The sequence below is a fragment of the Pichia kudriavzevii genome, chromosome 2, assembly GCF_003054445.1.
Source record: "Pichia kudriavzevii chromosome 2, complete sequence".
Lineage (NCBI taxonomy): Eukaryota > Fungi > Ascomycota > Pichiomycetes > Pichiales > Pichiaceae > Pichia > Pichia kudriavzevii.
In genome coordinates, this window is record NC_042507.1 from 452559 (window position 1) to 473676 (window position 21118).

Sequence of the window (21118 nt, forward strand, 5' to 3'; positions counted from 1 at the left end):
CCACATAAGTGGAAGAGGGATATGGGATGCAGGGTCGTACAGTAGCTGAACAAAGGAAAACACTAGGGAGCGTTCACATAAATAAATCTTTCTGATAGTTTGTATACCAGTTATCTAGAGATATAAAGAGGCAGACGTGAATAAATAGTATGTCTGCGGATTCTACTGAAAGAACTGCGTTGTTATCGGACAATCCGTACGGGACGCCCGGTGTTCTAGAGAGTGAATTGCAATCTCAAGAGGGTAACAATCGAAGTGGTCCTACGAATGATGTGAATCTGAAGAAAAACACCTCTAGTAATATTTCCAAACTAGGGCCGAATATGGCACCACAAAGGACATCACGTACTATTCAGAAATTGAAATTGCTTCCCGAATCTCTTGACTACGAGACACCAAGTATTGAAGATGCGAAAGCAGGGAGTAGTAAGACCAGTGCTCTGAAACAGTATTCGTTGCAGAAAATCAAAGACAGAAACGCAAGAAAGGATGCAGAAAGGTTGGGTAAGAAACACAGATCCATGATGCCTCGAGTGACAGCTTATTGTACTGCTGGAAGTTATAAGATGAGAGATTTCATCAGGTGGTTAAAAGACAAGAGGAGGTTACATTCCACTGCACCTAAACTATTTGACGAATGCATTTATACACCCTTTATGTTTAAGGATTGGAGGAGGGCCAGAAGTGGTAGCACGTCGAGTACCAAATCGAACGAGGCAGCAACGAATAGCAGAAAAAATCGGTTTCAGTTAGATGATGAAGGTGGGGTTATTGATGTTGGTAGGAGATCCACTGATTTATTTATATTTGAGTATGGAGTCATTGTGATGTGGGGGTTTACGAAACGGGAGGAACGAATGTTATTGATTGAATTGGCCAAATTTGAGAATGAAAAGCTATCAGACGAGGATGTTCAAAAGGAGGAATTCAATTATTATATTACACAAAGCTACCAACCTAGGATTTATAACGATTTCATTACGTTAAGGGATGATAGTAATCACATGCTTAAGTTGAGTATATCGTATGCGATTTCACAGAGTGTGAAAATATCATTGTTTGAGGAGTTGGTAGATAATACCATTGAAGATACGCAAGATATTCCGCAACAGATTTCACAAACGGGTAAGGTTAAAATGACGAGAGAGGAGATTATGAAAAGTATTGGTGAGTTGTTTATCTTACGAATAAATATCAATTTACATGGTTCAATACTTGATTCGCCAGAGTTGATGTGGTCTGAGCCTGAATTGGAGCCCATTTATCAAGCAACGAGAGGATATCTAGAGATCAATCAACGTGTTGCGTTGTTGAACCAAAGGTTGGAGATCATCAGCGATTTGTTGCAGATGCTTAAGGAGCAACTCGGCCATAACAATGACGAGCAGCTAGAACTAACAGTAATTCTTTTAATTGGAGCCGAAGTTTTGGTTTCTTTAATCAACATTATAGTTGATTTATACTCACAGCGAAATACATGAGTTTGGATGTATTGTTTAAACTATTGGGTGGAACTAGACTAGTGTACAACCATATATATATATATATATGATATAAGGAAACATGAATGAAAACAAAAACACCAAGAGAGTGAAGGAGTGTGTGTTAGAAATCTCAATTTGAGGCTGAAACTACAATTCCTGAGAAGCCTTTGCCTTTGCAGACTTCTTTGGTAACAAGGATTGGTGAATGTTCGGCAAGACACCACCTTGAGCAATCGTCACGTGGCCCAATAGTTTGTTCAATTCTTCATCGTTTCTGATTGCCAATTGTAAATGTCTTGGGATGATTCTGGTCTTTTTATTATCTCTTGCTGCGTTACCTGCCAATTCCAAGATTTCTGCAGCCAAGTACTCCAAGACCGCAGTCATGTAGACGGGTGCACCAGAACCGATTCTCTGTGCATAGTTACCCTTTCTCAATAGTCTGTGGACTCTACCAACCGGGAAAGTTAACCCAGCCTTTGCAGATCTAGAAGTAGATACTTTTTCAGAGGAGCCTGCCTTACCGCCTTTACCGCCGGACATTGTGTTTGGTTTTTATTATACAAATGATGTTATTACCTGTTACACCTTGTGCCAGAAGGAAAGAGCGGAAAAAGTACGTTGGAAAGCCAAAGGTGTCATATATAACCGTATACTCAAATACAGGACAGCAACGAAGAGCATATTTAGGCCTTACCAAAAAGAGGCAACTTTGCCTTCAGTGAACGCGTTTGCAAATGAGAAATGCATCTCGTGAGCCATATCAACTTCTAAGTAGCCGTTGTGCATCGGTATATGGATGCACCCCACTATATGGAGCTTTTAGCACGCCAGTCGGCTGAAAACGGGGATTTCGCATTTAAAAATAATAAAATAACAAAAAAATAACAAAAACATAACAAAAAATAACAAAAAATAACAAAAAATAAAAAAATAAAAAGATAAAAAAATAAAAAAATATAAAAATAAAAAAATAAAAAAATATAAAAATAAAAAAATATAAAAATATAAAAATATAAAAATATAAAAATATAAAAATAAAAAAAATAAAAAATTAATCGAAAAAGAAAGAAAAAAAGGAAATTAAGAAATTGGGAAAATACTAGTGGCCCAGAATTAATCCCAAATTATCGCAGGGATTAACAGCTATCGATGATGTGTGGCTACTGGGTATCTCTGTGGTTTACAATTTGGTCCTCCTGTTTGGTATATTTGCATCTACCCTACACACACTTTCCAACACTTGTTCATCAGTTTTACGTCTATCCGCTTTTGGCTTCCACTTTCAAACATCCCTCCCGCTTTGCACTCTTCTGGCTTTCTCTAATCAGGCAATACCATGTATTCTCCAACTACCACCCCACACCTGGACTCTTTCCGTTTTAGAAGAGACTCTCACAATCATGCCTCAGTTGATTCTCGCAATGCAAGATTCACTACAGGCCCTACCCCTTCCCCATCGTCATCTAATTTACATGACCAAGACCCTCTAGCCTCTTCCTCTGCAAACAATCAGTTGAGAAAGACTGCAACAGCCAACTCAAATACCGGCGATAACTATTCCATCACTTCTTCCTATTCAGAAGCTAGTTATAATTCTAGAGCTGATAATTCCCTCATCTTTGAAAGACTGGTCCAGGATCCCTTGATCGAGGGCCAGCCAATACCAAGCTCCCTGCCAAGACATCATACTTCGGAAACATTTATCCCAGCCTCCTTAGATACAACCACTCATATGATTAGAAACAATACCATCGATATCCACGATTTGAACGAACCAACCGAGTTTGGCTTCAACTCAAGAAAATCCTCATTGGCTAATCTTGAGGCAGCCCTAGGTGGCTCTTCGTCAAACCTGTCTTCAAGGAGACCATCTTCTGCAAATTTACCTACTCTTAACTCCTTTAGATCGGCAAATTTATCAAGGGTGAGTACAACTTCGAGCTTCTCCAATCTAACAGACGCTTTCCAAAAATCTCAATATCCAAACAGCAACACTACTACTACTACTACTACTACACCTACTGCTGCTGCTAATAATACTAATAACAACAACAATAATAATCACAATAATAATGCTAACAGCAGCACTTGCAACCTCAACCAAAACTCAAATATTAATTTACTACCTCCTTTGAGTAAGTCAGTGACCTCAACTTCAGTCAGCTCATATGCAAGTCAAAGAGCTCAAAATGCTCCTGTCTCTCCCTTGCAAAAGAATAAGTCCTTTTATTCTTACGCTGATATCATAGCACAGGATGATCAAGATTCAAAGTTTGCCATCAGAAGACCGTCAATCTCAACCTCTTTATCTAACCAAAAAATGGCTAGAACTGGCTCCTTTGGATCGTGCAATTCACCAAGGTCCCCCTCAGTTTGCGGCTCCTTGTGTAATCCCACTAATGTTAATAGTCCAAACTCATTGAGAACAAACTCATTTTCCGCAAATCAAAGACTAAGAAATACTTCCCCAACCTTTAAAGTGGATTCACATTCAGATAACAACAATAATACGAGCAACAATAACAATGATGATGATTCCATCTTTTCAATGTCTGGGCTTAACAATACCCCTAAAAGATCAGTCGGTTTCTCCGGTAGGCCAATCAGTTCTAGCACTATGAGAGGCTCCATTAGTCAAAACAGTGTTTTAACAACTTCAAACATCGACCATCTTTTAAAATCAACGACTTCAAATGAATCAGCAGCTTCGGATAAATCTTAGACACCAAGGAGCCTTGCGAACTATTACAACATATCTTGTGCTTTCCCTTTTTTTTCCCTAGAATAAAAGAGACTAACTCATATTTATGTCATTTCATGTTTTCTTGAGAGGCAAATCATTTCGCCTTTTTCTCAATCATCGAATATCCGTTTTATTTTCTACTTACATGTCAGGATTGGTTTTCATTCTAATCTATTCTATTGGAAAAATATCCATGAATTCCACCCCCTTCCTTTATTTTCCTCCATTTTTTTTCTCAATTTCGTTTTTTAAAGTCCCATCATGACATTTCAATTCGTTTTCCTATGTCTACTTATCGCCCTTTTTATCTAGTTATCGTTTTTTGCTTTTCTTTTACCCATGAATAGTTTTATACAAATAAATCTAAAGTTACTCGAACAAAAAAAAAAGAACAGAAAGGAAAAATTACCTAGTATACGCATTGACACTGTTTTATTCAGCACTCAAATAGTTTTTTCTATTACCTGTTCTAACAAACCTTCTTAGCATCCATTCAACATCAGCATCCTTATCATCCATTGTACCCAACCTGATTTCAAACATTCTCATTTCAAACCTAGGCCCAACTTCACTCAATTCAACACCATCTCTAGTCTTAGCGTAAACATGTTGTCGAACACTGATGAAGTCATCACGGTTGATGAAGCTTATTACTCTTGGTGAATCAACCTTAACACCAGGCGGGAATAGATGTTTTAGGATCGTCGAGCATCTCTTACCTAGGTTGGAGTTGAAGTTTTCAAATATTAAATGCGGATAGACCTCACTTTGGTTGGTCACATTCAACAAATCATGCCTTAACACAACATTATGTAATGTGAATGTGACTGTTGGGCCATGCGGTAAATGTGTTATTGTAAGAGTTGTTGGTACACCTCTATGTTCATGTATGACAATGATATCCGTGACACCCTGTTTCTTACAAGTATCGACCAACGTTGGCATTATATAGTTACCTCTATTTAGTCGAACCGCATTTGGGAAGAGGAGTTTGATTTCTTTTGTAAATTGTGACAATCTAGTCGATGGATTTCTTGATGTTGTAATGACGATTCTAGGCTCAACCAACCCGGATAATGCACTGTATTCATCGTCTAGCTCTACGTTAGCTGCTTGTGTGCTTTCATCATAAAGGAAATCCTTTTGAAGTTGGTTATCCTCTGCAATTTCTTTGGGTAATGGCTTGCCTGTTGCTAACGATGCTGCCAGTTGCTGTCTTTTGGATATCGTGTTTTGCTCACGCAACTGCTGGGCTTTACGGAAAAGATACTCACGACGTTCACGAGCTTGTTTTCTTAACATTTTGAAGACTTGTGATCTGTTGGTGTTACCTTGGCAGGATTGATTTTTATGTTAAAGAGAGACAAGGAAGGAGAAACGGTTCCGAAAGTTTTCAGAAGTTTTGAAAAGTTTTGAAAAATTACTTGAAAAAAAACTATGTTAGTGAGAACTTTAATTTTTTGGTTTAGGGGGTATTATGGTTTCCTGGGATGTCAGTAGGAAATTTCGGTTACCTTTTTTTAACCTTCTTCATTTCAATGATTCAACCAGTTTTATACAAGAGAAATGGCAAGATAGCTATTTTCTATTTGCGAATAGACTGTTCCCCTCATGATAACTATATCAAAATTCAACTCACTGATGTATATAACTTTGCAAGTTATTTTGAGTCTAATACAAGAGAAGAGTTGATCGATTATACATTTGACTTGAATAAACTGACGAAATTTGATAAAGGAGCTGTTCCTAAAATATACGAAAATATGTATACCTTAGTCGAAAAGCTCAAACCAGTTTTATCGGAAGATTTCAAATGCACGTTAAACGAAGATGCACTTTTATTGATAAATGGGTCTTTCAAATACCTGTTCCCATTGCAGAGCATGCCCGATTCTGACAATCTACTATACATCAAAGAGATATATACTAATTTGGAAAAGCTTTCCATTTACGAGCACCTGCTGATAGAAAACCTAACAAACCATATACACACGAAAAATCAAATACTTGAGAAAATAGCACGTGAATACCATAATAAAGTGAGTTATTCACGTAATGAAAAATTTGATATACTGAAAAGTAAGCACATAAAAGACTTATTTATCAACAAACAAATCATGAAATTCTTAGTCTCTAAACCTGAAGAGATTGTAGAAGAATCCTCCAAAATATCAGGTATTGATTCTAAATGTTTATTTACCACCGGGACCCAGTCCATTTGGAATAAAATTGAAAGTGAACCAAGGAAAGAACCAGAGTTAATCATTCCTGAATTCGGTAAGACTGATCGCAAGGAAGACTTAAATGGACCATCTAACCCGACATCAAAGAGGAAACTGCAAGGTTTACTTAGAAGAATAAAACGTAGTAAAATACAATGATCAATCATTGCCACGCATACTCCGAGCCCAGTAGTCTTCAATAGCTTTCAATGCGTTCTTTTGTTCAACATTACGACTTTTGTAGATGGCTTCCAGAAAAAGTTTCCAGAACTCAACAAATTCATCCAAATCTTTTTTTGATGGGGGAACATTTGTGAATTTCCTGAACTCCGTTCTATCTTTTAGGATTTGCATCGGATTGTATACATTTCGGCGATCAAAGAAATCGGCAAACGTGGAGAACCCAAGTCTTAAGATACATTTTCCTGCATCTCGCAAAGTTTTCATCTTGGATTCGTCGTACTCAATCATGTAGACATCGTCACCGTACGTGGAGTTGATCGCATAATTGATCGCTTCAAGAACTAAAGTTGTCACTTGTGAAAATATTTGCAGGGAAACGTCAGAAAACGAATTTGAAGTTGATTCCCTGTCAACATCTGCCATCTTTTTCGGCTGTTGTCGGTCCAACTCTTGCTGCTGCTGCTGCTGTTGTTGTTGTTGTTGCTGGTATAGCTCTGTATACATATTAACGTCATCCACGATCATATCGCCACCCTGCCCCGTGTGCTGATCACTGCACGGTTCATTAGCTATCACACTATTTAACAGCTGTAGTTCATTCACGATATTTGAAGCAATTAGTTCAGCATCCATCCCTGTTCTATAACTTACCGTTAATACATTATTGACCAACGCCTTGACACACAAGTTCTTGTCATCAGACATCAAAACCACAAAATTCCCACCACCATTTTCTACATTTTGGAAATATAGACAACAATCCAGAATTGAATCGTCCTTTGTAGCATCAACATCGATCCTTTCATGCAATCTTTGTCCCGTGACTGTCGGTACCGACTCATGGAAGTGTGCATAACACCAGTCAATTGCCGATCTTGCAAGTTTCGATATGGAGTGACGTGATGTCAGAACTGACTTGTCAGAGTCCTTTAAGCCATCTAGTTCATGAATAACTTGTTTAGGGATAACTATTTGATAGCATCCAGCATACTTATCATGCGACAAGTTTTCCAAATCTTCCAGAATGGCAAGATGACTTAAAATGAAGTTTGTATCTACCACAAGATATGCAGACTTGTGAAATTTATGGTATTTTCCACTATCCGCTGTACCCAATGACTTGTCTGTAGGAACAAAAACATTGTTCTCTCTCAAATCAAGAACACAATCCGATATCGCCGATAGATGCTCCTCATCTTGAATGTTCATTTCCTTCTGTATAGGCAAAGGTTCTAGGAAGAAACAAACACTTCTGCTCTCTTGAAGTTTGGAACCCGTTCTCGCCTAAAAAGATGGAAGAACAATGAGTTCAGAATTTGAAAGCCTCGAGTTGGATACTGAATTTTTAGAGGGGAATAGTATTATTATCTATAGTTATATATATTTGTATTTATATAAGGATGGGTGTGTCTATCTACATAGACAATTAAGACTTTTGCTTCTGGGCATTTGTGAAAGTCATAAAGGAATCATCGTACTTTTTCTCCAATTCAAGATCATTTTGAAATTCCATGTACAAAGTTTCAGGGTCACCAGCCATGTATTGAGTGTATGCAGCCTCTGAATCGCCAATGACCTTCTTCTTTCTCCCACATGCAGATGCAGCATCAGCCAATAATTGACACTCAGCAGTTCTCTCCATCAATGTGAAAAGATAACCCGCCTCATCAACTGTTTGACCTACAGTTAATAAACCATGGTTTTGTAAGATGATACACTTGTTCTTTTCGCCGGCTGCCTTGGCAATGTCTTGACCTTCTCTTCTGTCCATTGCAACACCACCAAAATCCTCATAAACACACTGGACACCATACAAAGTACAAGCGTCTTGGTTCAACATCTCTAGAGGTTCACCAAAGCAAGACCAGGCCTTACCGAACTTTGAATGGGTATGACAGGCAGCATTAACGTCAGGTCTAGCCTTGTGAAGAGCCGAGTGAATAGCAAACCCAGCAGCGTTGATTGGAGCAGAGGTGTTACCACCAACCAGGTTACCGTCTTCATCGACTCTTACCATGTCTGAAGCCTTCAGTAGGGAGAAATGAATACCTAATGGGTTAATCCAAAAGGTATTTGGATCAACAGGATCTCTGACAGAGATGTGACCTGCAGAACCTTCGTTGTAACCATATCTTCCGAAAACTCTGAAGACACCAGCCATATGTTCCAGGACCCATTCTCTTTTCTTGTATGGGTCATCAAATTGTGGGACAGCATGTGGATTTGGGTTACCCATTGAAATGTTGTGTGCTCCTTGCGAGCTAACGGTGTAACCTTTGGTGGAAGAAGGTTTCACTTGTGCAGGAACATTTGTTGTTTCACTTTGGACGGCAGTGGCACTAGACATGTCTTGATGGTTTTTTTGGTATCCTAGGATAGTGTGTCTTATCCAACATACGGTGACTCTGTAGGAGGTTGTACACCATCGGGGGTTTATATATTATTTGAACAAACTAGGATAACAAGTAGAATCAACCGATCCCGACTTCCTAAAGAGGTAATTAGCGACAAGATATGATGATTTTTTCCTTTTTTTTTCCCCGTTCATATTGAAACGTTTTCTACAGCAACGGAGAAAGCTAGTTTGTCCATCGATTACCATATACTCGGGTGATTACAGTGGTTGTTACTTCTGATATTGTTTACTTTCAGTTACATATTTCCGTTAGAAGGACTCCCATTTGTCGTCGTCCGCATCCCATCCCTTTCCTGGCAACTCAGTCTTTTTGGTGGGTTTAGGAAGACCGAACGCAGGGTCAATTGTGTCCTGTGATTGGTTATCCTGTAAAGTCAAGCCATCGAACAACTTTCCAAACTTGCTGTCTGCGCCTTCCTTATTTGCATCATAGTACTGTTGTTGCAAGGCAGCTCCCGTCTCGCTCACCTTTTGGCCAAACTGCTCGACTGCTCTCTTTGCCTGGATTGTGTACTCTTGTTCACTCAACTGTTTCACACCAGGTTGGATAACAGTCTCATTGACTTCCTTGACAGATTTCGCAACCGTCGATGAAAACAACCCCCACCCCTTGGTGAATGTACCAAGAGGATCGGACTGGAATGCATCCAACGTGAAACCAGCTAAGGATCCGCCAGCGTTATTGGCAGATTTCGGTAGTGGGGTGCTGCCAAACCCTTGATACTTACCTCCCTGAGAAGGGGGGAGATCTGCTGGTCTTGACTCATTTTTACTTCCCAGCTTGGCAAAATACTGTTCGTTTTGTTCCTTTGTAGGTCTATTGGCAAACGAGTCGTTGGACTGGTTTCCTCTTGAAAGTGAGGACATGCCATTGGCGGCTGGAGAGGCAGATTTGGAAGTCGTCTGGATAGAAGTCCCAGCTTGTGATTTCTTTGGGAACAACTCTTCCCCCGTATGGTCAGGTTCTGTCCATTCCTCGTTGTTGATCACCGCAGTTAACTTGGACTTGTAGTCTTGAGCAACGTAGTTGTCGTACTTCTCATGTGCAGGAAGTGTTAAATCAACCCCGTGGCTGGTAAAGTACTCACCACACTTTTCATTTCCCCCCATCTCCATTCTCAGCAACTCGTCTGGCTTGAATTGATCCATGGTGATGGACCTGACAAAGGAGATATGGACACCGAGCCCACGGTGAATGCCTGCACATTCGAGACAGATAAATATACCAAATTTGGGTGACGCCCATTGTGGATTTGGTGCTTTACAATCAAAACACTTCTTGTTGCATGGCTGCTTCTGTAGAGTCATGAGCTTTCTGCGCATGTCTGGGTCAACTGTCCATTGGTTAGACATGATGCAATGTGTTGTGCGGTGGCGTGGTGTGGTCCGGTGTAGTGTGCTATGGGGATGTCTATCTCTATAGAAAGAAGTGCTCCTCTTGTGTTAGATGTTTATAAAGTTATACATTGACTTTGGTGTTCTTTTTTCTTTTTCTTCGGCTTTGATCAAATGCTCCATTTTCCACATGGGGGGGGGGGAAAAGGAAAAGTCAAGAAAAAAAAATAGACACTGCATCTACGGGGAAAATGAATCGCGACGGGACTTCTCCAATGGGGAAATTTGCCTTCCTTGGTTGCTAATCTTAGGAAAAAATGCACACGATGAGAAAGTAGTGAAGAAGAGTAGGGTGAAGGTGAGTAAGTTTCTTTCTAAATATCTATGAAAAAATAAGAGGGTATGTAGGAACAAAGGTGAGACTCTAATGAAACAACAATATGGTGTGGGATGTGTACAATGGAGGGAAATAAGTAAAAAAAAAAGAAAAAGGAACAATATGGAGACACAGTAGAACCGAAACTCCAATCCAAGCGTTGAAAAGCCTGTGGAGTAATGGGAGATGGTTAGTTGATGAACCAGACTACCAAAGAGAGAGTAAACCGAGTAGGGCACCCAGGGAGGCCATAACTCTTGTAGGAGCGAGATCTGCAGCATCATTCTTTTTAGTTTTGGAGATGGATGAGACTGATGAGCCTGTTGCCGAAGTCGATGTAGCCAAAGATGGAGGGCTGATTGTAATGGAGGAGAGTGTCTCATCCGAGTCCACTTCCTTGGCCAATGGCAATATCCAGCTATTCAAATCGCTATTGTCGATTGAGGAGTCAATGGAAGTGTCATTAGAGAGGAAAACAGTAGCACTACTATCTTCACCGAAAACAACACCACCTTTCATCGTAGAGCCAGGGGTTCTCTCTAAGAATCCGAAATTTTGAATACCGGTTCCAATATCATCAGTTCCCTGGTAAGTGTGGATGGTTGAATAGAAATGGTTTCTCTCTGTGACATTCATAACTTCAAAGATATCGAATTCTCCAGAACCGCTATTCCAAGAGGAGCAGTTACCATTTAGAGGGTACTGAGAAGTTCTTAAAATCTGAGCATTCAACAACCAAATGGCAGGCATATCATAACCATCGGTTTTATTTTTCTTATGATCTTCACTTGTATCAGAAGGTGCATTAAATTCAAATAAAAACATCTTATTAACACCATAGAAACCATGATAAGCTTGACCATCGGTTCTATAAGCACCACAATCTTCTACACCATCACATTTGATATCGGAAGCAATGGCAAATTCTTTAGCAGAAGGAATGGTGACATCATCCAAGACAACAGATTCATTAGATTTCTTTAATCCATCAGAACTTACATAGTCCGCTGCATTTCCTAGACATTCATTCTCGTGACCGTAATTTGCCAAAAAAGTAACGTTATTGGCAGTTCCACTCGACGCATCATAATATGCCTTTCTCTCCCAAGTACCTGTAGTTTGATTGACTCCATAAGATGGTGTGACATAATAGGCAAACTTCTTCAAGTTCATTGGGCCTCTGAAATGGACTGTCAGTTCCTCATTCAATGGAGCCAAAGGTCCACTGAAGGTGAATGGATGACCCTTCTCACAGGAACAGTTACCGTTATCCAATGCCTCAATTTTTGTGACGGGATAATAGTAGCCCGAGTAACCGAGATTTTCAAATTGGAGTAAATCAGCGGGCGACGACCATTTACTAGCAGAAACAGATGGGAGGACGACCAACAGGGAGAAAAGACTCAGTAGGGCTGTTTGCATGGTTTTTTTTTCTTCTTCTTCTTCTTTTTTACCTTGTATTATTTTGAACTGATTCTATATTGAGTCTAGTTTGATTCTATGTTTTATTTTCACGGGTTGCTCTAGATCTTGGTCTTAGTGTATCTCGGAGAGTAACGGATCAATGTCTTAGAGTGTATAACAAATGGAACAACAGCGAAAACACTAATAAGCAATGTACACAAAATAAATAGCAACAAGAGGTTATTCCAAACGTAAACTTCCGACACCAGATGAGGCTTTATATATATATATATATATATATATATTTTCTCGTTATTCACATATTCATATATTTCTATATTGTAAAATTCATATATATTCGCTTATGTTAAACTCGACAATAACATACAATGTCAAAAAAAAAAAAAAAATCACTGATTTTCGCAAAACGCGTGAAAATGGGAAATAAAAAAACTGGAAAAGCGGTACCAGCCTTTTCTTAGCCGCCTGGTACGTTTCAAAGTGCGAGAAAAACGGGAAAAACGGGAAAAACGAGTCAAAGCAAGTCAAAGCCTAGAAAAGCCCCGTTTGGGGTTCTTTATTTAGAAACAAATCTCTTCACTGAGAAACGTGAAAGTTGAATCGATATTGTTGATAACGCCATTGGTAACTAAGATATAGTGGTTGTTGAACAATGACAGTTATTCATAGGGCAATCTTCACCATCTCTAAGCCTCCCCTTGAACAGCAGACTGTTTGGCGGATCCTTGCCCACGTGAAGAAGACGCTTGCAGACGTTTCACAACAACAACAAGAGACACATGTCCGACTGGTGGACTTCAAAGTCCCCTACACCACGTACTACGGAGTGGGCTCGTACATGGACCAGGTCCAAGTGTCGTTGAGAACAGAGACGCTCGAGGAGGAACACCTTGTAACTCGCTTTCTACAGAACGGCCTCCCCCCGCTGGACGGTCTCTCCTTTCACAGCAAGACTGTAACGGCTACAGCGGATACCACCTCATGTACCGTCTCTGGAGGGTGAATTTACAGACAGTTAGATCCTCTTGGACTACATTCTCTTGTCTAGTCTCTGCCTTGTTAACACCTTGTCGTTTCCTCTTATTGTCGGCACGTCACTACGTAGTCAATGTATACAAGATAACAAAAACACCCACGTTCAAGAGCTCACCATGGCTACCCCCCACTTTCCCCTGCTCCCTCCACTTCTCTCTCTTCCCTCTAAAAGCTGATACTGGAATGCATGTACGTACACTCCTCTGTTGGCGTCAATCATTGTCGTGGACGGGAACCACGTGATGAGGGAGTGGGCGTTGTGGCACTTTTCAGAGACTTTGAGAAGATGATGCACACGCTCTGGAGAGTCACATCCTCATACACCATTAACAATTGAATGTCATATAAGCCAAGTTGCTGCATGTGTGATCCACCAAGTATGGAGGACGATGAGCGAACGGCCAGCCTCTATTCAGAAGTGTCGGGTATTCTGGCTGGACATGAAATCGAGAATACGGGTGACGCTGGTCTCTCCCGATTGAAGGAGTACCTCTATTATGCAATTCCTAGGGACAAAACTTGGAAGCAAACACCTAGATGGACACCGGAATTGGAGAGACTGGCACTGCTCCTCTACAATAATGCAACATCAAAGAACACCCATTTGTGGATATCCTTGTTTGAGAAACTGCCGGCTTATGCATCACTAGGCCTCTTGAAACTATACTTATCCACCGATGAAACTTCAAAGCTTCATGATCCAATACTGAAAATCAATGGCTACATTCTGAACACGAGAACCAACGATCTTGACCGGTCGCTTGAATTGCTAGTCCAGCGCTTTTCCATTCAAGAGAAACTCTGTGAGAAGATACTGCTGTCAAGTGAAGCATGCTTCAGTCAGATAATTGTCAAGTTGGTTGCAAAGGTGCAATTCGCAGACAGGAAAAGTGAGAGAAATGCAGATAAAGCGATAAATGAACTCAAATCTATATGCGAATACCATCATCGCCTTCTTAATGTTGATCTGCTCGATTACATAGTGTTTCAAATTCATGATAGAGTTATAAATAACGAATATGCATCGATACAACACCGCAAGAATGCCTATTCTTTGTTTATAGTTTTACACCGAATAGCATACTACATGGATGATCTAGTGACTGTTTCGAACATTGAAACACTTATCCAACTAGCAGTCAAGGAGGGCCTAGTGAACCTAAATAGCTGTCAGCTTATCACTATGCTGAAGGGGAAATCTGAGAATTGGATAGATAATTTTCTTAGCTCTTTAGAGCTTCGTCTGTTCCCGAATCTGGATTCTGCCCACTCCTCAACGCCAACTGGGTTGATCCCCTGGAGTGAAGTGGTTCAATATTTCCAATTTGTTCACTTCCTTCTGAGCAATGACATCCATTTAGATCACGAAAAATTTACAGCACTTTATGATCTTATTTTTAGAATATCCAAAATAGTAGACGTTCCTTGGGAATTTTACGAATCACTGAGAGTTAGCACATGCGATGTGATCAGTGACGGCTACAGGGTGGGAGAGATACCATGTGAGTCCTTGGAATTATACGATACAGTATTGTCATATCTTTTTTTCTCGCCAAATGAAACCGTAAGATCTTATGCAATGAAAGCTTTAGTCTCAATCTTTTGCTACGATGGAGAAAATATGAAGAATGCGTTGAATATAAACGAAGGTTGTGAATTTCCACACATTTTTCACAAGTTGATTCCCATCCCTGTCGAGGACCGCTTTAGTTATCTTGGTTTTTACAGGTTATACACAGATAACATTTCCAACATAGTTCGTCCTCCCATGTTCTCCGAACTACTATACGTGTTGTACGAGTTTCCCAATTTGAAAGTGATGCAGAAGTATTTTGAGTTTCTTCGTAGTTTACCAACTCAGCAAAGGGAAACAATGAAAGACTTGTTCCAAAACTTGGATCCTTGTATCTCATGGCCCAAAAATCCATCAAACGGTCTATTTGTGAGGTTTTTTACAATACAGATGACTCCGAATCCACCTGCTAATGCTGTGGAGAAGGTACATGAGCTTGTTACGCCTTTATATCCGAAACCTTCTCGAAAAGAAACACGCATATATCTATTCTCACTAAGAAGACAAAAGAAAATACGAATATCAGAAACGGAGAATTTCATTGTATTTGACATGTTGAAAATGGAAGACAATGACATTCAGGATTGCTTGTACAAGGTTTTCTCCACACTCAAACTTTCTGAATATGTTATTCACTCTCTGATTAATTTGATCCGGGAACAAGATGAAGACATATTGGATTTCATAACTTCTATTCAGAATATTATGATGGCGTTGCCAAAGTCCGTCCACAAATTTGATATCATCAAAGCTTGCCTTGTTGGAGACAAGACAAAGTTTGATAGATTCTTGAGATTTTTTCTCAACTTAATGCATATTCACACATCCGATATCAGACAAGCGGCTAATGCTTACTCTAACTTATTGATGAATGTCGAAACCGCATATATTGATTGGGGCTTTGATGAGAGGGCTGTTTTTTGGGATACATTCTTTAACTACACACTAGACCAACAGGAGAATCATATTTTAGAATATGCCTTAAGGGGGGTTAATGATTTTTTTAATAATTTGAGAAAGAGAGAGGAGATGATTTTCGTTGATAACAAATCAGCTATAGTGTTTACGAGGGATAAAATAGGATCTTATAATGAGACAGAACTAAGAGATTTCTTGCATAGGGAAATCAAGAAATCTAAAGATGAAAAGGAGAGGGCAAAGAGGTTGCTTTCACAAATTACTCTTGAGAAAAATAAGGATAGGAAAATGCACATCGGTTCCGATGTTGAGATATTAAAGAAGAAAAGTGTCAACACTGGTGCAAATGAAATGGAAGTTTCGATCACAGTATACCCGAACGGGAAAAGAAACGCCGAGTTTAAAGACGTACGCTCCAACAAAAACCTTGACAAGGGAGAACGGAAAAAGCTATATCGTGAAATGGCCGCTTTGGATAGTTCCAATATTGCAGATTATTCAAGCTACATGATAAACTTGTTTAGGAATGATATCTTCAAGTCATGTATCAAAGGAAAGACACATGTTGGGAAATTTGTTGGTCTCATGTTCAATGTCGATTGCAATTTTGCAACTGCAACAAATCAAGAACTTAAAGTTATATTTCCAAAGGTGAAGCGATGTCGTAATTTTATATTACATGAATCATTGTATCTTCGATTTAACGAGTATTTGAAGACAAGATTTTCATCCAAGCAGAGTACAAGGAGGAACAAATAACTTGCAGTAGAATTTCAATTTATAGATTTGTATATTATAGACATGTAAAAAAATATACAGAACAAAGTATAATCTCTTGCTCACCCTTGGTTTATTTTTTGTCTTTGCAAGGGGGCTCCTCATCTTCTGTTAGAGTGGTTGTAGCGGTTGTCACTCCATCCAAAGCATCCTGTAAACTGACACTTCCACTACCTCTCTTTGCAGGTTTGGCCAAGTATTTTCCTGGCTTCCATCCAATCATATAAACAAAGCGAAATGTAGCTGGTAAGTGGCCGGTTTTTTTATCACCATGCAACTCTTTATATATTGGCTCTAAAGCTATTAATAGGTCTTTGGTCAATGGCGGTGGATTCATTATAACGGAGTTGTTTTCACCCATTAGCTGTAAATCTTCCATCAAGGCTAAAACATGAGGATAATCAACAATTAACTCTTCGGCATCCACCGTCAACATTTGAAAACCGGCCTTTTGCATCAAGTTACCGATATCTGAGGACTCAACAAAGGGAGAAACACGAGGAGAAATACCTCCATAACGTTCAATTTCGGCTAATTGCAATGAGGTACGAAGTTCGAAAAGAGTATCCCCGCCAAACATCGAACCCATAAAACAACCATCCGGTTTCAAACAATTGTATAGTCTTTTGAATACTTCAGGCAAATCGTTAATCCAGTGCATAGATAAATTGGAGACAATTAAATCGTACTGGTTTGCCTCAGATAATTGAGGAATGTCGCAATATTCCTCATCAGCAACAATTCTTTCTATGTTCATCTCTTTATTGAATGCAGAATCCATGTCTTTGTATAGCATTGATTCGGAGGATTCAACCAATAAAATCTTTTTGATTTTGGACTTGATTAGTTCTCTATCAGCCTTCCATTGAGGGTTCGTTTCATCCTTCGATGGATCGCATAATAATCTTTCAAAGTTACCTGAATGTGCACCAAAATCCATAACCTTTTCGAAATCTGTCTTCACAAAAGCTAATCTATCAATAGTACGGCGATTGATTTCATCACGTAAATACTCTACAAATTTTGAATCAGGATGTTTAGCAGCTCGTTCTTTTTGAAGCAACTTGACATGTCTGTCAAAAACTTTGATGTCATGAGATCCGCCCGGGCTTGAGGCATAACCCCTTGAGAAAGATTTAGAGAGAAAAACCTTTCTAAACATTTCTCTTATTTTTGAGCTTGAATACCTTAGATATAATGCAAAAGGAAAAACCGCTGTACAATTTTGTAATATCTAACTCAACCAGCAGAGGTGTTTCACTTGATATATTCTGCAAAATAATTTCCAGAAATGTATTTTTGGAGGGCATGATTCGCACGTTTTCCATGGATCTACCGAATCATACTTCAATTACACAACAGTTTAACATTTTAGCACAAAAAGGAAGAGAACAGTAGTCCCTACCTTGCAATGCTACCCACAAAACCTTTGTTTAATGCTTCAATAAATGAACTGAGAAATACTGTGAAAAAGAAACTATACCAAATTTATAAATCCGGAGATGAAACTAGATATCAAGATGCATTAGAGGTTTTAAACAAAATTGATAGAAAGGAGATTTTCAATATGAATATAACATCATTAGGAAATCTAATCTTTGCAAAGTGTAAGAACCCATTGTATCATGAGAAATACAGGGACATCCTGGAAAAATTTGGGCTTAATACAGGATATTTCAATGTTAAGGTGTATCTCGAGAATGGTCAATACGAACAAGCTGCCTTAACTGGTATCGAAGAATTCAAAAATTTAGGAAAAACCGATAATATATTAAAGGAGAAACTATCCCATGACCTACATATGAGGCAGATCCTGGAAGAATCAAATAGAAGAAATGATACTGTGATTACGACTACCATTTTGGATTTATTAGCAGAACATGATGTACTTTTCAGATCAAACCTATCTCATACTATTGGAATTGCGCAAATAAACCACAATTATGAGATTATAGTCAAAAATCTTCAATATATTACTGAAAATGCGTTTTCCGAGAGCCTTTTGAAGTCGTGTTTTCAAATGTGCATCGAAAATGGGGATAATCCAAATGCTATACAATTCCTTTATAATATGAAATCAAAAGACTTGAAAAGTCTTCTATGCTTTAAATTTATCAAGAGTTTAGATTTCCCTGTGTTTGTTGAATTAATCAACAGCTTAGTCAATGAGGGAACCTTGGAGATACCCTGCATGTTAGATTTGCCTGCAGAAACTCTGGCCATAGCCGATTTGGATAATTATGAGATTCTGGGAGAGAAGCTCGATCAAATTCAACATGTATCGACTTTGGAGCTGAAGAGGCTATTTATATTTATGCTTCTCTCCTCTATAGACAACACAAATACACATCTCGGAAGCACCATCTTCCTAATGAACAGAATTCTGAATGACCGAAGTGTACTGACAAACGAACACAAAGATATAATTTTCCACCAGCTTTCAAAATATCCATTTAAATTAACAGCACTAAAATTCATCAAGTTATTTGAAGATATAGGGCTGGAAATAAGTAGTAGGAATTACTATCATGCATTAAAATCCCAATTTCACGGCAAGGAGCATGATACAGCATACTATCTTTTAATCAAGATGATGAAAGAAGGAAAACCGCTTGACAAAAATATCAAGTCACTGTTGACTGGTTTCAATTTGGCACTTGATGATAAAAAATTAGCTTTAATACTAGAGCAGAATAAACCAGTGCACGAACTAGAACGTTTAATAGGATTTGAGTTTATTCAGAATCATTTGGAACACCAGCGGGAGCGTACCAAAATCAACCGGAAAAAGCTGCAAAATACAAGCGAATACGACTATCAATGGGACATTAAGTTGGTAGATTCGTTACAGTTTGATTAGCTTGACGATGTCTAATGTTTATTTTGCAAAAAAAAAAGAGAGAACAAGAAATAGAAATTATACATATAAATGGCTTACATAATTTCCTTTTACAAAGGTAAACAAACTTAGCGTTTTCAAGAAGTAAAATAGAGAGTGTAAAATAAAACTTGCAAACCAACCAGCACTAATACAACGTTAGTGTTTTTGTTTTCAGTCTGGATCAGCTTTTTGATGTCCTTTTCTGAATCAAGCTTTTTTAGGGCACGGAGATAAAACTCTGTTTGCATTGGCTTAACACCCTTTGGTAAATGCGCTGGATTTGGATATAACTCCTCTATAAATTGCTCAATTTCACCACATTTAATGCCAATGGCAAGGTAGTTTGGATCAGAAACTGGTACCTTGTGGTGAATAATTCTGAGATATTGAGAGAAAATCTCCAAGACGCCATCGTAGGTTCTAGATTTTAGGATCAAACTAATAGCAACACCTTTTCTGATTTTGACATTTTTCTTGAAAACATCCTTGTTTTGAAAAACCTCAGCCAGTGTTGCAATTGCCATCACTTGTGGAATAGCACAAAAGTTGAAAGTAGAGTGATCATACACCATTGTAAGGTACTTTAAACAGTCTTTGATATGGTTCATTGCGTTCAAGACTAGGTCAGTAATACAATGAAGACCCTTTTCTTCATTCTCTACGGAAGCAAAATCTGACAATTTATCAGCATATTTACCCCAAATTTCTTCAGGCCAAAATGATCTTCCATCATCTAAATCCTCCTTATAGTCTCTAATGATGTTCGTCTTTTGTAAAAATAAGCCCATGGAGTCGCTCAATTCCATGTGGTCTAATAAATATGGGTCACTGAATTGCGAAGCGACACCCAACTTCGTTAAACCATGACCAACAAGACCTGCAACATAGAAACAGTATAAATCGTAATCTTTGATGGTTTTAACCCCGTTCAAATTGAATTCTTCGTCAACAATGTAATCAGCCATACCATTGCCCATCTTTTCAGTGATCTCCTTGATAATATCTTGATATTCTGGTTTTAGTTTTGCATATTCGGTTAGAATAGCATCAAATTTGACCAGAACAATTCTATCCTTCTCAGTTTCAGCATTTCCGTCAAAGGTCCAATCCTTTAATAATAGTTTCTCATGAAATGATCTCAGAAGTGGGATTTTGATTTTTGGGTCGATACTCATGTCATCTTCAACTGTGTCTAGTGCTCTTAAGACAAGATAGAAAATCATAATCGCATTACGCAGTTCTGGATTCAACTCCATGATTACGGCACTAAATGATCTTGAGGTCTTCTTGAGTAGATCATAGCATAATTTTTCAGTTTCACACGACGGTTTCAGAGGATACAAAGTTTTTTTGAAGAACTTACTGTTATAACAAAAAGAATGAGCAGACAGCGTTATAATGTTAGTAGAATTCCAAGGAGATGAGGACCGTGAAGATATAGTATCAAAGTAATTAAAGGTATCAACAGTATCAGATATTGTATGTCAGTTGAATGGAATATTTGGAAGAAAAAAAAATACATACAATTGTACAACAGCTTTAAGCTCTGAGGGGTGGAATGCCAGTTCAATGATTTTACTCATTCTAGTTGAACTTAGCAGATGATAGAAGATAACTTTTTCGTCAGGTTAGTATATAAGAGCACTAACTTTGTGCTGAAAATATGCATCCATTGAAATTTCGTTGGAAAGAAAACCACATCTCGTTCCGCATACGACAATCGCAAATCTGTGCACCGCCCTAGTAT

General features: G+C 38.7%; 14 protein-coding genes across 14 annotated transcripts; 6 read left to right on the plus strand and 8 right to left on the minus strand.

Moving 5' to 3' along the window:
- Positions 1–149: 149 nt before the first annotated feature.
- Positions 150–1481, plus strand: C5L36_0B02340 (uncharacterized protein; the record flags this gene model as incomplete). The annotated part of the gene is made up of 1 exon (XM_029464590.1): positions 150–1481. The coding sequence occupies one exon, from the start codon at positions 150–152 to the stop codon at positions 1479–1481; it is 1332 nt and encodes a 443-aa protein (XP_029320449.1).
- Positions 1482–1631: 150 nt separating this feature from the next.
- On the minus strand, positions 1632–2027 carry C5L36_0B02350 (uncharacterized protein; the record flags this gene model as incomplete). Its single annotated transcript, XM_029464591.1, has 1 exon — positions 1632–2027. One exon carries the CDS (start codon positions 2025–2027, stop codon positions 1632–1634), a length of 396 nt encoding a protein of 131 aa, XP_029320450.1.
- A 796-nt stretch (positions 2028–2823) lies between these two features.
- On the plus strand, positions 2824–4209 carry C5L36_0B02360 (uncharacterized protein; the record flags this gene model as incomplete). The annotated part of the gene is made up of 1 exon (XM_029464592.1): positions 2824–4209. The coding sequence occupies one exon, from the start codon at positions 2824–2826 to the stop codon at positions 4207–4209; it is 1386 nt and encodes a 461-aa protein (XP_029320451.1).
- A 453-nt stretch (positions 4210–4662) lies between these two features.
- On the minus strand, positions 4663–5532 carry C5L36_0B02370 (uncharacterized protein; the record flags this gene model as incomplete). Its single annotated transcript, XM_029464593.1, has 1 exon — positions 4663–5532. One exon carries the CDS (start codon positions 5530–5532, stop codon positions 4663–4665), a length of 870 nt encoding a protein of 289 aa, XP_029320452.1.
- Positions 5533–5720: 188 nt separating this feature from the next.
- C5L36_0B02380 (uncharacterized protein) lies at positions 5721–6611 on the plus strand (the record flags this gene model as incomplete). The annotated part of the gene is made up of 1 exon (XM_029464594.1): positions 5721–6611. One exon carries the CDS (start codon positions 5721–5723, stop codon positions 6609–6611), a length of 891 nt encoding a protein of 296 aa, XP_029320453.1.
- C5L36_0B02390 (uncharacterized protein) lies at positions 6612–7844 on the minus strand (the record flags this gene model as incomplete). The annotated part of the gene is made up of 1 exon (XM_029464595.1): positions 6612–7844. One exon carries the CDS (start codon positions 7842–7844, stop codon positions 6612–6614), a length of 1233 nt encoding a protein of 410 aa, XP_029320454.1.
- A 217-nt stretch (positions 7845–8061) lies between these two features.
- C5L36_0B02400 (uncharacterized protein) lies at positions 8062–8982 on the minus strand (the record flags this gene model as incomplete). The annotated part of the gene is made up of 1 exon (XM_029464596.1): positions 8062–8982. The coding sequence occupies one exon, from the start codon at positions 8980–8982 to the stop codon at positions 8062–8064; it is 921 nt and encodes a 306-aa protein (XP_029320455.1).
- Positions 8983–9300: 318 nt separating this feature from the next.
- Positions 9301–10404, minus strand: C5L36_0B02410 (uncharacterized protein; the record flags this gene model as incomplete). The annotated part of the gene is made up of 1 exon (XM_029464597.1): positions 9301–10404. One exon carries the CDS (start codon positions 10402–10404, stop codon positions 9301–9303), a length of 1104 nt encoding a protein of 367 aa, XP_029320456.1.
- Positions 10405–10969: 565 nt separating this feature from the next.
- On the minus strand, positions 10970–12184 carry C5L36_0B02420 (uncharacterized protein; the record flags this gene model as incomplete). Its single annotated transcript, XM_029464598.1, has 1 exon — positions 10970–12184. The coding sequence occupies one exon, from the start codon at positions 12182–12184 to the stop codon at positions 10970–10972; it is 1215 nt and encodes a 404-aa protein (XP_029320457.1).
- Positions 12185–12839: 655 nt separating this feature from the next.
- On the plus strand, positions 12840–13190 carry C5L36_0B02425 (uncharacterized protein; the record flags this gene model as incomplete). The annotated part of the gene is made up of 1 exon (XM_029464599.1): positions 12840–13190. The coding sequence occupies one exon, from the start codon at positions 12840–12842 to the stop codon at positions 13188–13190; it is 351 nt and encodes a 116-aa protein (XP_029320458.1).
- A 369-nt stretch (positions 13191–13559) lies between these two features.
- C5L36_0B02430 (uncharacterized protein) lies at positions 13560–16472 on the plus strand (the record flags this gene model as incomplete). The annotated part of the gene is made up of 1 exon (XM_029464600.1): positions 13560–16472. One exon carries the CDS (start codon positions 13560–13562, stop codon positions 16470–16472), a length of 2913 nt encoding a protein of 970 aa, XP_029320459.1.
- A 91-nt stretch (positions 16473–16563) lies between these two features.
- C5L36_0B02433 (uncharacterized protein) lies at positions 16564–17652 on the minus strand (the record flags this gene model as incomplete). The annotated part of the gene is made up of 1 exon (XM_029464601.1): positions 16564–17652. One exon carries the CDS (start codon positions 17650–17652, stop codon positions 16564–16566), a length of 1089 nt encoding a protein of 362 aa, XP_029320460.1.
- Positions 17653–17901: 249 nt separating this feature from the next.
- Positions 17902–19350, plus strand: C5L36_0B02435 (uncharacterized protein; the record flags this gene model as incomplete). The annotated part of the gene is made up of 1 exon (XM_029464602.1): positions 17902–19350. The coding sequence occupies one exon, from the start codon at positions 17902–17904 to the stop codon at positions 19348–19350; it is 1449 nt and encodes a 482-aa protein (XP_029320461.1).
- Positions 19351–19466: 116 nt separating this feature from the next.
- On the minus strand, positions 19467–20954 carry C5L36_0B02440 (uncharacterized protein; the record flags this gene model as incomplete). The annotated part of the gene is made up of 2 exons (XM_029464603.1): positions 19467–20733; positions 20896–20954. The coding sequence occupies 2 exons, from the start codon at positions 20952–20954 to the stop codon at positions 19467–19469; spliced, it is 1326 nt and encodes a 441-aa protein (XP_029320462.1).
- Between the last annotated feature and the right edge of the window lie 164 nt (positions 20955–21118).